Source organism: Pygocentrus nattereri, chromosome 1, assembly GCF_015220715.1.
Source record: "Pygocentrus nattereri isolate fPygNat1 chromosome 1, fPygNat1.pri, whole genome shotgun sequence".
NCBI classification, from domain to species: Eukaryota; Metazoa; Chordata; class Actinopteri; order Characiformes; family Serrasalmidae; genus Pygocentrus; species Pygocentrus nattereri.
This window is the reverse complement of record NC_051211.1, coordinates 37,056,173-37,071,297: the sequence shown is the minus strand read 5'-3', so window position 1 is coordinate 37,071,297 and position 15,125 is coordinate 37,056,173. Positions and strand designations below refer to the sequence as shown.

General features: G+C 42.6%; 1 protein-coding gene across 2 annotated transcripts in view; it reads right to left on the bottom strand.

The window, feature by feature from the left end:
- The window catches only part of tbc1d22a (TBC1 domain family, member 22a), a 211,767-nt gene that overhangs the window by 24,329 nt on the left and 172,313 nt on the right, over positions 1-15,125 (bottom strand). For both annotated transcript variants that reach the window (XM_017697029.2, XM_017697028.2), the window contains exon 12: positions 7,269-7,364. In XM_017697029.2, coding sequence (XP_017552518.1) covers positions 7,269-7,364 — 96 coding nt within the window. The remainder of the gene's footprint in view (positions 1-7,268; positions 7,365-15,125) is intronic.

Sequence of the window (15,125 nt, the reverse complement as noted above, 5' to 3'; positions counted from 1 at the left end):
CGAACATAGGTAGGAGTGTGTGTGTGTTATATGAACAGCTCACTGTGCTCTGCCCTTCTCTCTTATTAATTGGGTCAGACTTATTAGCCGCCCTCCTGCCAGGAATAGAAGGCAGTACATGGACTGAAACAATCCCGACTCAAAGAGAGAATGAATTAACTGTATATGTTCTACTATAATAAAAGTACACTTGCCAAGCCAAACATGTTCATTAAAAATGCTCGACTGCGTTCGATAAGCATTTTTCTTGTATTTGTCTATTAACAGTAAATCTCACTGGCCCATGATTACAAAACACAGCCATTATGTGTCTCCCAAATATGCAAAATGCTAAAAATGTAATGAAGGCCTGACTGGATGGAAACAAACAAGAAGCAGGTGGATAGATGAGTAATAGGGCTTAACCAATTTGAAAATGTTATGACTGACACAATCCTAATTTTGAGAAGCTAACAATCCTGGTAACTGGACACACATTATGAGGTATTTAATAATTTATCACACTGGGCTTAGTTAAACTGGGCTTTATTGACTGAAACAACTGCCAGTTGTCAACTGTGAATCGCCAGATATGATTTTCTGTTATCAGTAGCCAGAAAACTCAATAGAGCAGAATCTCAAAGTGTTAAAAATATGTACCATGGCAGTCCTAAGTGCAGCCCATTTGATATGGTCTGCTTGAAAGCTATTCTCTAATCTAACCAAACATATGTTTATGCTTTGTACACTATATGGGCAAAAGTACAATATATTGTCAAATTTATTCGCTCATCTGCCTTCACACACGTATGAACTTGAGTGACATGCCATTCTTAATCCATAGGGTTTAATATGATGTCAGCCCACTCTTTGCAGCTATAACAGCTTCAATTCTTCTTGGAAGGCTTTCCACAAGGTTTAGGAGCGTGTTTATGGGAATTTTTGACTGTTTTTCCAGAAGCGCATTTGTGAGGTCAGACACTGAAGTTAGACAAGAAGGCCTGGCTTACAATCAGTTCAGTAGGGTTGAGGTCAGGGCTCAGTGCAGGCCACTGGAGTTCCTTCACATCAAGCTAGTATTCTCCTTGCATCCACCAAGCTCAGATCTGCGCTGCCATTTGGTAAAACCTGTTTTATCACTGCAGAGAAGCTCCCAACACACAGATGTTTCTTACAGAGGCAGTCTGGAACTCCATAGTGAGTGATGCATCAGAAGATAGGTGATTTTACATCTAAGTGCTTCAACGCTTGGCAGTCCCACTCTGTGAGTTTGGTCTAATACTGTGTGGCTGAGCAGCTGTTGCTCCTGGGCACTTATTTTCACAATAACTGCACAGTACAGTTGACCAGGCCAGATCTAGCAGGGCTGAATGATTTAATGAACAGACTTGTGGCAAGGTGGCATCTTGTGACTGTGCCACCTCGCTGAGCGCTTCACTGCGCCCCACTCCAGTGCACAAGGCATGGAGATTCCCAGAATTTTAAGACATTCAAAAGTGTCTATAATACAAAACCATCCACTAAATATCGATGCATTATTAGATGAGGTTTAGTAAAAACTGACCAACTTAGAATAGAATATATAGAATAAGTGTACAAACCCAATAAAAGAAGTTCACCCATTACCTTGCAGGCAGGAAGAAAGACATTTGCACAATCCATTGATGACAGACATACTGCCTCCCCAAAGAACAGCCTGATAATCACATTTCTAATACGCTGATATAGAGTAGATGAGTCACACTAGATCCAATCCACACCCTTGGATGGAAGCCGTATCCCATTTCTCATCACAAGTCTTTCCTTCAGCCTACGTCTGTCTCTGTGACCCATAATTATTATCACAAAAAGGAATCAAATTCACAGGCGTTCACGCCAAAAACTACTGCATTACACTTCCCAGTCGCTGCACAAAGATTTATAGCCATCTCTGAAAGTGTTTTCAGAGTACTTTCCAAAAGATCCCACTAACAATCCATTACGGCAGCCTGAGTCCATGAGGAATGGGAGTGTGTGAGAGAATCTTGATGAAGTACGGCCCAAGCTTCCCTCTTTCTCAGGCATACTCAACCTTTCTTTAAACTACACCATTACGTCATTTAAATCTCACTGTCTACTAGCATGAAGGCCTAACTGGCGAAGAGTAGGGCTGCACAATATGGACAAACTAGCAAATTGTGATTATATTAGTATAAACTGATAACGATACTGATCTACCTTGCAATGTATTAAAAGACCTTAGAGAAACACTGATGTGATATGATTATATAGTGGCCTACCTAATTTTATACAAAATTTAGATTTGTTCAAATTCGTGAATGACTCAAAACTCATCGGGATTATCTGTGACTGGTCAGATGCCCAGAACTGCATAGTGGAAAACTATGTGTACAGGTTGAATTAAATGAAACTGAATACTTGTAGAAATGATCTGTTTATAATTTAATACTTCCTTGCGATAACAAAATATGCAGCTGCTTCAAACGACAGTTTCTAACTAGCCGACGCAGCAGCATCAGTTTAGATGTTCGGTAGCTGCATTTTACTGAGTGTTAGCTTCACGTTTGCAGTCAAAAAACAGCATCAGGACTTAGTTAACACTAGTTTGTTTCAAACTGTCCTTTTACTCAACTTGGTTGCACCACAAATACAAAAGTCAACTTAACAACTAACTAATGCATATGTCATGATGACAACATGGTCAGAGCCAGTCTATAAACCTGCTGCCAAGGAAACGCGATGGCAGTTTGGGCTGACTTTTTCAACGGAAAAATATCAAGCACAGAAGAGAATGATGTGTACAAGTTAAAGAATAAAACTAATTATCTATAGCCATCATCTGTTTATTCTTCAGTTTTTCCCTGAGACAAGCAAATATGCAGCTTTTTAAATGAGGTTTCTTGAGAAGAGACACAACGGCAGCCTCAATTTAGGCACTGAGCTGGAGCTGTGATTGTTAAGCTTTATAGTTGAGTTAAAATCATTAAAAAAAAAGAATACTTTGTTGATTTTCTAAGTGAAAGTAAGTTAACATGTCAGGGAACAAACATAAATATGGTATTTTTTGCTAATTTAAGTGTACAATTTCTACTCATTTTTATATGAGTTTAATGTATTGGAAAAATATGAGAAATGAAATATAAAACGTGCCACAACTTTTGCACCAGCTAATTTGTTTTACCCCCACCCCATAAGTAAAATTCTACAAATAAACAGTAATTGTGTATTCAAATCCAGAAGTGTGTTCTCTGTAGAGAACTTGTTAATTTAGTTGTACTTAGAAAATAAGCAAAACATTTAACTTGACCAGAGGTTCTCAAATTGCTGCACACAACTGTCTGTTAGGCCACGGTAACTGGTCCCAATTCTTACCTGCCTACTGGGAACTGTCTTGACCCTCCCGACTAACCACTCCGCCATTGTTAAATGCATAAACCGGGTTCTGTGCTTTGTTTATTCAGAGCATGATGCTACCATAGTGACAACGTTCAGAAATAAACAAACACAACCAAAATGCACTTATAACAGACATCTGTCTACCTTCTTCATGATACTTCATCTAAAGTCTTAACCTACACTTACCTACGCAGCACGACTAAGAGAGTGAATGAGAGGGAATGAGAGACAGGCACGAAGGGATGACTACCCTAAGTGCTTGGTGCAATGGTGGAGTTAAAACCAGGGTGATGATAATAGCTGTAAGTAAAATCACAGCACATAGTGTTTAGAGGTTTTAGCTTAGCTTTTTTAGCTTTAGCTTTTAGCTTCAAAACGTCATCTTTTTGTTTTTTATGTGCTTTCTGATGATTTCGCCAACACTTACACCTGCTTAGGGGGAGGTGTAAATATTTAATTACTATTTAATTAATATAAAATAACTACTAAGCTCAACGTTAAAGTTTGTGTGGTGCAATCTGTTCTGATTTATTAATGCATAATGCATGAACTTAGTAAACACTGGCGTTATCTTGATACACACCTGGTGCAACTGGCCATAGTGCGGTAAGTAAAATTAGTAATATGAAAACCTGAACTTGGTAAACACTTATGCTACAGCTAAGCTATGCTACATTTAAATATACTTACAGGTGGTGCAACCGGTCCTTAAAACATTTAAGCAAATTACTGAGTGAGATTGCAGATAAAGAGAGTAAGATGGAGAGAGAAATCTCCCTCTCATGATTGTACATAGCACAGGAGGGCAGAGATGAATGTGTGCGGCCCCTGACACATGGATGGCTGTCTGAATGCCAAGCAGAGGCTGGCTGGCTGCTGGTCTGCTGGTGCAGGGGATCATACTGAATCAGTGGGCACTGTAAACACAATCAATCAACACAGGGAGGGGGGAACAGTCTGCCCCGCAACACACCACATACCACGCACCGCTGCCTCACTGCATATTCAACAATATACTCACTTGCACACACAGTATTTCTATAAACACATTCGAAGTTCTTCGCGTGCACGTGCACACACACGCACACACAAGCGCACACACACACACACACACACACACACACACACACACACACACAAACGGAAGCTTCAGTTCAATCTACAGAAGAAGAAAAGGCAGAGGGAAATGGAAGGACAGGAAAGAACGCAAAACAGAGGAGAGGATAGAGAATAAGAGAGTGTAATGAAGAAAGACAGAGCTAAAGAAAGAGAGGAGAAAGCTTACATTGTTGCCGCCATAAGAAAACTTTCCATTTCCATTTTTAAACTACTAGGTTTCATGATGAATGGACTAATAGAAATGGTTCAGAATTACTTGGAATAAACATTCCATAACATAAATATGTCCCTGTAAGCTATGTTGGATACACACATACGTGCTGCTTGAAAGTTTGTGAACCCTTTAGGACTGAGTTAATATCTACAGTCAAACTATGTTATCCAACACTAAATTTCTTTGCTGGGAAAAGTATGCGACCCTCTGCTTACAGTGGTGTGACCCCCTTGAGCGGCAATGACTTCATCTAAATGTATCTCTAACTGTTGATCAGCTTTGCACACTGACTTGAAGGTATCTTGGCCCACTCTTCCTTAAAGAACTGCTTCAACTCTGTTAGACTATGGGCTTTCTTGTCTGATTGCCATGGTCTTAGATCTTGCCACAACACTTCTACTGGATTAAGACTAACTGGTATATTTAAGGTCACTGGTTTTCAGCATTATATTAGGAACACTTCCTTTTATTTATACTCAATGTGCATTTTTTCAGCTCCACTTACCATTCAGGTGCTCTTTCTACTGGTTCTACAATTACAGACTGTAGTCCATCTGTTTCTTTACTTGGTAAGCCCCCTTTTGCTCTGTTCCTCAATGGTCAGAACCACCCCAGAGCATATATTATTTGGGTGGTGGATCTACCATGTTCTTCAACCTTGTAGATGTAAAGTCAGACATGATAGCTCATCTATTGCTGTGCAGTTTCTTAGTCATCCTGTGGTCCTTCATCAGTGGTCACAAGATGAAGATGGCTGGGTATCTTTGGATGGTGCACTATTCTCATTGCTGCCTTATCTGTTCACATGTTGATGCTGATGGTGAAAACTCCGGTTAATGCTTTTTTTCAGGGTCAGCTACTTTTATATTTTGCCAACTAAAACATTGTTTTGGATGACTGTTCAACAAATGAATGAAAAACTATATATATTTAAGCTATTTGATTTATTTATCTCTTTACTGTTATACCTTGAATGAAAATCTAATCTCATTTTAGGTCAAATCACTTTTTAATTTCTGACAATTACTTATAGCTAATTAGCCAAGAGCTAACTAAGCAGAGCAAGGCTAGCTAGAGCATTTTCCTCGCCTATGTTTCCTACCCTTATTTGTTATATGCAGTGAGATAACCAAGATGGTCAGCTGGTGATGAAAAGAAAAATGAAGAAACCTTCTTAAATACAACAATCATCACAGTTAATATGCTAAAAACTTACGCAAGCTCACCAAGTTCCTGTCAGCATTTCTTACTACCCACTTGATCAGATATTGCTCATATTTTGAATCATTTCACTCCATCCTACTCAAGTGCTTTTTTTGCTTGTCTTCTTAATGCCATCTTGTTTCTTTTCCCCCAACATTGCCAATCTTCATAAGATTCACATATGAAAACTGAACACTGCTACATTGATATGCAGTGCAAAAAGGAATGCAATCTGCTTCGGATTCATATTGCTGAGTGACACCTGAACAGGCTGATCTACTCCACTAAATTAGCTGATCAATCAACAAACCAAGGCTATACCACTAGTGACAAAGAACTGGGAACTGATTTAAGCCCTAAATTACTACACATACACACTTGATAGTGTTACAGTTTGTCAATGTAGTTTTTAATAGCCAATGCATTTTTTAAAAATGTTTTTACAACTGAATGCAAATGTTTAAACAACCCCTGGTCAAATTAATACTTTTTGATTTTCTAAGTGAAAGTAAGTTAACATGACAGGGAACAAACATAAATATGTAAATTTTTGCTAATTTAAGTGTACCATTTCTATTCATTTTTACTTGTATTGGAATTGGAAAAATATGAAACATAAAATATAAAACATGCCACAAATTTTGCACAGGCCATTTTTGGCCCCCTCCCTGCATCCTAATATGTTGAATTCTACAAATAAACAGCAATTGCATAATCACATCTAGAAGTGTGTTCTCTGTAGAGAATGTGTGAATTTTCTTTCACTTAGAAAATAAACAAAACATGTAACTTGACCAGAGGTGCTCAAATTGTTGCACACAACTGTCTATGTTAGCCCATGGTAACTCGTCCAAAGTCTTACCTGCCCACCGGGAATTGTTCTGACTCTCCCGAGTAACCACTCCACCATTGTTAAATGCCTAAATTGGATTCTGTGCTTTGTTTATTTAGAGCATGATGCTACCATAGTGACTTAATAAACAGGCACAACCAAAATGCACTTATAACAGACATCTGTCTACCCTCTTCATGATACTTCATCTAAAGCCTTAACCTACTCTTACCTACACAGCAAGAGATGAGAGAGTGAAAGAGAAAGAAAGAAAGAGAGAGAGGCGCGAAGGGACGACCACCCTAAGTGCTTGGTGCAATGTCACCTTACAGCAGCTGCCATTGTCATCAAGCTAATGCAAGCGCAACGACCCGGCGACCCCCACAGTTAATGAGGATAGAGAGGCCCGAACGAGGACACTTACTGCAGCTCGGGGACTACAGAGAGACATGGCAAAGACACCAGGCAAGGCAGAAACACACACATACACACATATCTGCACTGATGGGAATATCCCAAACTCACCTGGAAGTCCTTCTCCTCCAGAATCTCCTTCCTCCAACGCACCAGGAAGGCAGCACACACGTAGAGGTGGAAGTGGGAGAAGCCTTCAGGCTCGGCCTGTCAACAGAGTGGGACAATCAGCAGGGAAACGTTCGCTCTTTAAGTGTGGATTAATGATGATTTTTTGACCCCTTGGAGAAAAACTGGGTCAGGGTTAGACAAACTGCTGTGGCTTCAGGCCGTCCCTCGCACACTCAGACAAAGGAAATAATCTCCTACTAAGAGAACCTATGATTTTCCATAGGTATCAGTTTCAAAATTCATACAACCCCATTTCCAAAAAAGTTGGGATGCTGTGCAGAATACAAACAAAAACAAAATGCAATCATGTGCAAATCATTAAAACCCTATATTTTTCCAAACATAGTACAGAGACAAGATGTAAAATGGTGAAACAGAGAATTTTTTTTTTTTTTTTTTTTTTATATTTGCCCGTTTTCAATTTGATGCCAACAACACATTCCAAAAAATTTGGGACGGGGGAACAAAAGACTGGTAAAGTTTTGAAATGCTAAGAAAACACCTGGTGGTTGATTGACAACAGATCAGTAACATGACTGGATGTAAAGAGCATCTCAGAGAGGCGGAGTCTTTCAGAAGTAAAGACAAGGAGGGGGTCACCACACTGTGATAGAGTGCACCATCAAATAGTGCAACAATTCAAGAAGAACATAAAACAGCAAAGAACTTTAGCTTTTCATCGTCTACTGTACATAATATCATTAAAAGTTTCAAAGAATCTGGAGAAATCTCTGTATGTGAGGGACAAGGCCAAAAACCAGTATTTGCTGGCCATGATTTTTGGGCCTTCAGTCAGCACTGCATTAAAAACAGACATGATTCTGTAGTGGAAATCACTGCATGGGCTCAGAAACACTTCTGAAAACCACTGTCTGTGAACACAGTTCATCACTGCATCCACAAATGCAAGTTAAAACTCTAAAACAGAAAGAAGAAACCAAATATAAACAGGATCCAGAAACGCTGCCACCTTCTCTGGGCCTGAGCTCATTTAAAATGGACTGCGGGGAAGTGGAAAAGTGTCCTGTGGTCAGACGAATCAACGCTTTAAATTCTTTATAGAAATAATAAAGAATAATAATGAAGACCACTCAGCTTGTTATTAGAGCACAGTTCAAAAGCCAGTATTCATTATGGTTTAGCACATGGTATGGGTGATGTGCTCATCTGTGAAGACGCCATTAATGCTAAATGTTACATACATGTTTTGGCAACATGTGCTGCTGTCCAGGTGATGTCTTTTTCAGGGAAGGCCTTGATAATTTCAGCAAGACGATGTAAAACCACATTCTGCATGTATTACAGCAGCATTGCTCCGTATTAATAGAGTCCAGGTGCTTAACTGACCTGCCTGCAGTCCAAACCTGTCACCACTGAGAACATCTGGCACACTATGAAATGAAAAATAGGACAAATGAGCCCCTGAATTGATGAGCAGCTGAAATCCTGAATCAAACAAGAACAGAAAACATTTCACTTTCTAAACTACAGTAGTGTCTCCTCAGTTCCCAAACACTTATAGAGTGCTGTTAAAGAAGAGGTGATGTAACACAGTGGTAAACACGCCCCCATCCCAACTTTTTTGGAACATGTTGTTGCCATCAAATTCAAAACCGGCAACTATTTTTCAAAAAACTATAATATTTCTCAGTTTTAACATTTGATTTGTTGTCTTTGCAACATTTTCCTTTAAAAATATGGTTTACATGATTTGCACATCACTGCATCCTGTTTTTATTTACATTCTGCACAGTGTCCCAACTTTTTTGGAAATGGGGTTGTATATACAATCAAACATGTCATAAACCCATGATTGAAAGTAATATTTCACAAGGAGCAACATGTTTTGCAACATTTTTTTAGAACTCTGATCAACTTTTCTGATCATTATAACTAATATGTCCTGTTCAATCAATAAACACATACAGTGCCTTGCAAAAAGATTCAAGCTTCTTAAAAGTGACCTGGTCCATCTAGATTACTAATGACACACAGACTCTTCCAGCAAGAATTTTTATTGCAAACCAATATGCTCTATTATAGGACCATCTTTTGCTGAAATAACAGCTTTACGTCTGCTGGGTTAAGTTTCTACCAGCTATGCACCTTGGGATTGATTTTCACCCACTCTTCTGGGGAGAATTGCTCCAGGTTGGCTGGATGATACTTGTGAAATGCAATTCTCTAAACAGTGCCACAGATTCTCAACTGGACTGAAATCTGGACATAGTAAAACATTCACTTTTATGTTGTTCTGCCATTCCTGTGTTGCTTTGTCTGAGATCACTGTCCTGCTGAAAGCTTTAGCTTTATAGCAGACTGAAGGAGACCGTCTTGTAGTGTCTCCTTGTATTTTGTATCATCCATCTGACAACATCCATCTGTGCTTTCCAGTTTCTCACAGTTTATCACACAGTGCTCACTCAGATATTCAAATAATGGATATCAGTTGTAGCCTTTTCCTCTATTGTGCATGTCTATAACTTTATCTAAAATTTTCTTAGAATGGTCTATGGTCCTCATTTTCACAGCTTTCCTTTAGATTCAGTCAGGCCAATGGTACATATATTAATTCTTTTATCTGGAAAATTTACTCATGTAATGATTTAGAGCCTAACTACAAGCCAACTGTGTTCCTTGTTACAGCAATATCTTTAATCTGTGTAAACTTGGGGCTTCCACAACACAAGGATTTTGCAAACAGCATTTTTCTGTTAGTAATTTTTGCCACAGAATCTTCTTACATAAAACAATAACCACTTTAAGTTAATTAACCCTGAGCCCCTCGAGTCTTTTTAAAATAAAATGAAAGAAGAAAAAATTCTAAGTGTCTTTCGTAATCCAGATGGATGAATCTGATGACTTAAGTGGGTTGAATATTTCTGCAAGGCATAGTATTTATAGCACATGTGATTTTGGTCTTCACAAGAGATTATTTGTGAGGTTTCATAAAGCAAACAGAAAAGTTACTATATTTAGTCAAGCATCATTTCATAAATGAGCAATTAGTATTACCACACCACTAATTTCTGCACAATATGAAATGAAATCGCACATATCAACAAACTTAAAGGTCAAAAATGTTGTGTCACAAGCACAAACAATGCTCAATATGTGACTGTTGTAAAAGTGCAATGTGGCAGCATTCTGTATTTAATACGTTCAACTAAATGTGTCAGAAATAAATGAACCCAAATAGGTTCTTATTTAACATTTGAAGAGTATTGCATTGATTGAAAAAAAGTGAATTATAAAAGCAGAAATGCTAGTTAAAAGCATTAATATCTGTCTGGGCCCTTGAGTAAGGATGCACTGATATGGGAACTGGATGCCGATGCCAACAACCCACAATTTTTCATGTATGTTTATGCTGATCTCTGATGTCTACCAGTACATAAACATTTAGAAAATGTAGAAATTGGGCCTAAATCCACTTGGATTGGCATTATAGAGAGAAATCAGAAACATTTACTTCTGCAGTGTTACAGACGTGGCAAAATGAATAAAACAGACATTTTAGCAGTCACCTAGAGTTGCTCTTCTAAAGTTCTGCACTTCTAGATCACAATATTTACATCATCATATATTGGTTTGAAATACTGTTCCAATGTAAACATCTGTTCAATGAAGATTTTTTTAAAGAAACCATCTCCTGATAGACATAATTCTCATATCATTACACATCTCTAATATCAAGCATTCTAAAATTGGTACTGGTATCAAAATACAAATTCCTATGACAACCCTACATAAACATGTACCAAACTTCATAATACATATTTCTTACAAAAATAGTGGAAAGGCAAAGTATAGCTTGCTCATATCCAGAGCACCCTTCCTGGATCGGGGCCTTGTCGTGGCGGAAGGGCTTGTGTGGTCTAGGGATCTTCAGAGCTAAGTTGTCGGGAGCAATATGCTCCTGGTAGGGTCTCCCAGGGCGAACAGGTCTGGAGTGAAGACCCAGACTAACACGATCCAAAGTTCTCCATGCACATCGGGCACAAGAAATCGTGTACCCTGCCCGGGTAAGGGTCACCGGGACCTACCCCTGGAGCCAGGCCTGGGGGTAGTGTTCCATGGCGAGCGCCTGGTGGCCGGGCAGCCCACATAATCCGGCCGGGCTCAGCCCGAAGAGGCAACGTGGGGAGGCCATGTGGGCCCACCACCCGCAAGGTTCAGCATGGGGGAGCGGTGCAGTGCCATATTGGCAGTGGGAGATTGCGGGGAGGCCCTAGTTGGCCTAGGCCCCTGCAGCAGAAACTAGCTCTTGGTACATGGAATATAACCTCACTGGGGGGGAAGGAGCCGGAACTTGTGCAGGAAGTTGAGAGGTACCAACTAGATATAGTTGGGCTCACCTCCACCCACAGTGTCGGCTCTGGAACCAAACTCCTGGATAGGGGTTGGTCTCTCTCCTACTCAGGGGTTGCACAGGGTGAGAGGCGCCGGGCGGGTGTGGGGATACTCACAAGTCCCCGGCTGGTGACCAGGCAGTTGGAGTTTGTCCCGGTGGACGAGAGGGTCGCCTCAATGCAAATTAAAATCGCAGAGAGGAAAACTTTGACTGTTGTCTGTGCGTATGCACCAAACAACAGGTCAGCGTATTCGGCCTTCCTGGAGCGAGTGGGCGGGGTTCTGGAAAGGGTCCCACCTACAGACTCCATAGTCCTACTGGGAGACTTCAATGCTCACGTTGGCAATGACTGGGAGACCTGGGGAGGCGTGATTGGGAAGAACGGCCTGCCCGATCTAAACCCGAATGGTGAGTTGTTATTGGACTTCTGTGCCAGGCATGGATTGTCCATAACGAACACCAAGTTCGAACACAAGGATGTTCATAAGTGTACATGGTACCAGAGCTCCTTGGGTCAAAGGTCAATGATCGACTTTGTTGTCGTTTCATCTGACTTGGGACCATATGTTCTGGACACTAGGGTGAAGAGAGGTGCTGAGCTGTCAACTGATCACCATCTAGTGGTGAGTTGGATCAGATGGCAGGGAAGACTGATGGTCAGACCCGGTAGGCCCAAGCTAATAGTGAGGGTGTGCTGGGAATGACTGTCGGAGGCCCCTGTTCGGAATGATTTCAACTCCCACCTCCGGGAGAGCTTTTCTCATGTCCCGGAGGAGGTAGGGGACATGGAGTCTGAATGGACCCTGTTCAAAACCTCCATTGTGGAAGCTGCCAGGCGTAGCTGTGGCCAAAAGCTTGTGGGTGCCTGTCGGAGCGGTAACCCAAGAACCTCCTGGTGGACACCGGTGGTGAGGGAGGCCGTCAAGCTGAAGAAAGAGGCCTTTAGGGACTGGTTGGCCCAAAGGACTCCCGATTCAGCAGATAGGTACCGACAGGCAAAAAAGGTGGCAGCTGCAACGGTGGCAGAAGCAAAATCCAGGGCATGGGAGGAGTTTGGTGAGGCCTTGGAAAAAGACTTTCGTTCGGCCTCAAAAAGGTTCTGGACAACTGTCCGGCGACTCAGGAGGGGTCGGGGTGTCTGCGCCCAAGCTGTATTCGGCAAGGGTGGAGAAACTCTGACTTTGAATGAGGATATTGTCGGTTGGTGGAAGGAGCACTTTGAGGAACTTCTTAATCCGGGAGACGTGCCTCCCTCACGGGATTCAGGGCCAGAGGCTTCTGGGGTGTCAAGTTCCATTTCCCTGGTGGAGGTCACTGAGGTAGTTGGTAAGCTCCTCAGTGGTAAGGCACCGGGGGTGGATGAGATTCGTCCAGAAATGCTTAAGGCTCTGGATATTGTGGGGCTGTCATGGCTAACACTCCTTTGCAATATTGCATGTACCTCGGGAAAAGTACCCTTGGACTGGCAGACTGGGGTGGTGGTCCCTATTTTTAAAAAGGGGGACCGGAGGGTGTGTGCCAATTATCGGGGTATCACACTGTTCAGCCTTCCTGGGAAAGTCTATGCCAAGGTGCTGGACAGGAGACTCCGACCGATAGTTGAACCTCAGATTGAGGAGGAACAATGTGGATTCCGTCCCGGCAGTGGAACAATGGATCAGCTTTTCACCCTCTCACAGATTGTTGAGGGGGCATGGGAGTTTGCCAACCCAGTCTACATGTGTTTTGTGGACTTGGAGAAGGCTTATGACCGTGTTCCTCGAGATATCTTGTGGGAGGTCCTCCGGGAGTATGGGGTGCCGGGGCTACTACTCCGGGCTATCCAATCTCTGTACTCCCGGAGTGAGAGCTGTGTCCGTATACTCGGCATTAAGTCAGACTCCTTCAGGGTTAGCGTTGGACTTCGCCAGGGTTGTGCTCTGTCTCCACTCTTGTTCGTGATATTCATGGACAGAGTGTCAGGGCGTAGCAGGGGTCAGGAGGGCATTATGTGTGGAGGCCGGAGGGTGGCGTCTCTGCTATTTGCAGCTATTTGTTCTTTTGGCGGAATCACATGGATGCCTCCAACGCTCGCTGGAGCGGTTGGCAGCTGAGTGTGAAGCGGTTGGTATGCGGATCAGCACCTCCAAGTCTGAGTCCATGGTCTTGGCCCGGAAAAGGATGGCATGCCCACTCCAGGTAAGGGGAAAGGACCTTCCCCAGGTGGAGGAGTTTAAGTATCTTGGGGTCTTGTTCATGAGTGATGGGAAGAGGGATCGTGAGATCGGCCGTGGGTTGGGACAGGCGGCAGCAGTAATGCGGTCACTGTACCGGACTGTAGTGGTGAAGAGGGAGTTGAGCCAAAAGGCGAAGCTCTCTGTTTACCGGTCGATCTACATCCCACCCTCACCTATGGTCATGAGCTGTGGGTAATGACTGAAAGAACGAGATCGCGAATACAAGCGGCGGAAATGAGCTTTCTTCGTCGGGTGGCGGGCTACACGCTCTGCGATTTAGTGAGGAGCTCGGTCATCCGGAAGGAGCTCAGAGTAGAGCCGCTACTCCTCCGCATTGAGAGAAGCCAGTTGAGGTGGTTCGGGCATCTGATCCGGATGCCCCCTGGACGCCTCCCGGTGGGGGTGTTCCAGGCACGGCCTACTGGGACAAGACCCCGGGGTCGCCCTAGGACCTGCTGGAGGGATTATGTCTCCAAGTTGGCCTGGGAGCGGCTTGGGGTCCCCGGGAATGAGCTGGAGGAAGTTGCGGGGGACAGGGTCATCTGGGATTCTCTGCTCTCCCAACTGCAACCCTGTTTGGACTAGCGGGCAACGACGATGATGATGATGATATCCAGAGCAGAAAACCTGCACTGGGCAGACCCCAAATCATGAAACAATGGCCATATTGAATAAATCATTAACTAAAAGTGTAAAAAGCTGTTCTGGAGCTTGAAAAACCTCCTCTTGCTCCATTTTATCATGCACTGTGTGTCTACCGAATTGAAAAGGGATGGGATGCTTCCCAGATATCCTGTACAATGATAACCCTACTGATATGCAGCAGTGAAAATGATAAAACCCCTCATCTGCATGTGTACATATTATCCCAGCACAAAGCCACAGTCAAAAAGGCCTACGTACAGCGCGTACACACACACACACACACACACACACACACACACACACACACACACACACACACACACACACACACACACACACACAGGGACAGTACTGGGAGGGCAGCATGAATGATTCAATCCAGCTCGGCAAGCAGTGCAGTGCACAAAAGTTGCTCTACTGTGCAAATGTAGGCAAACATGGGCCAGCATGAGTAAACAGAGAGACGGATGGAGCGCCAGCGGTATTGTTCAAAGAGCACAGGCCCCATGAGGGGCCGAGAAGTGCAGCTTTCTACAGCTGGCCATGTGAAGGCTTCACACAGGACAGCCTATGATCATCTTT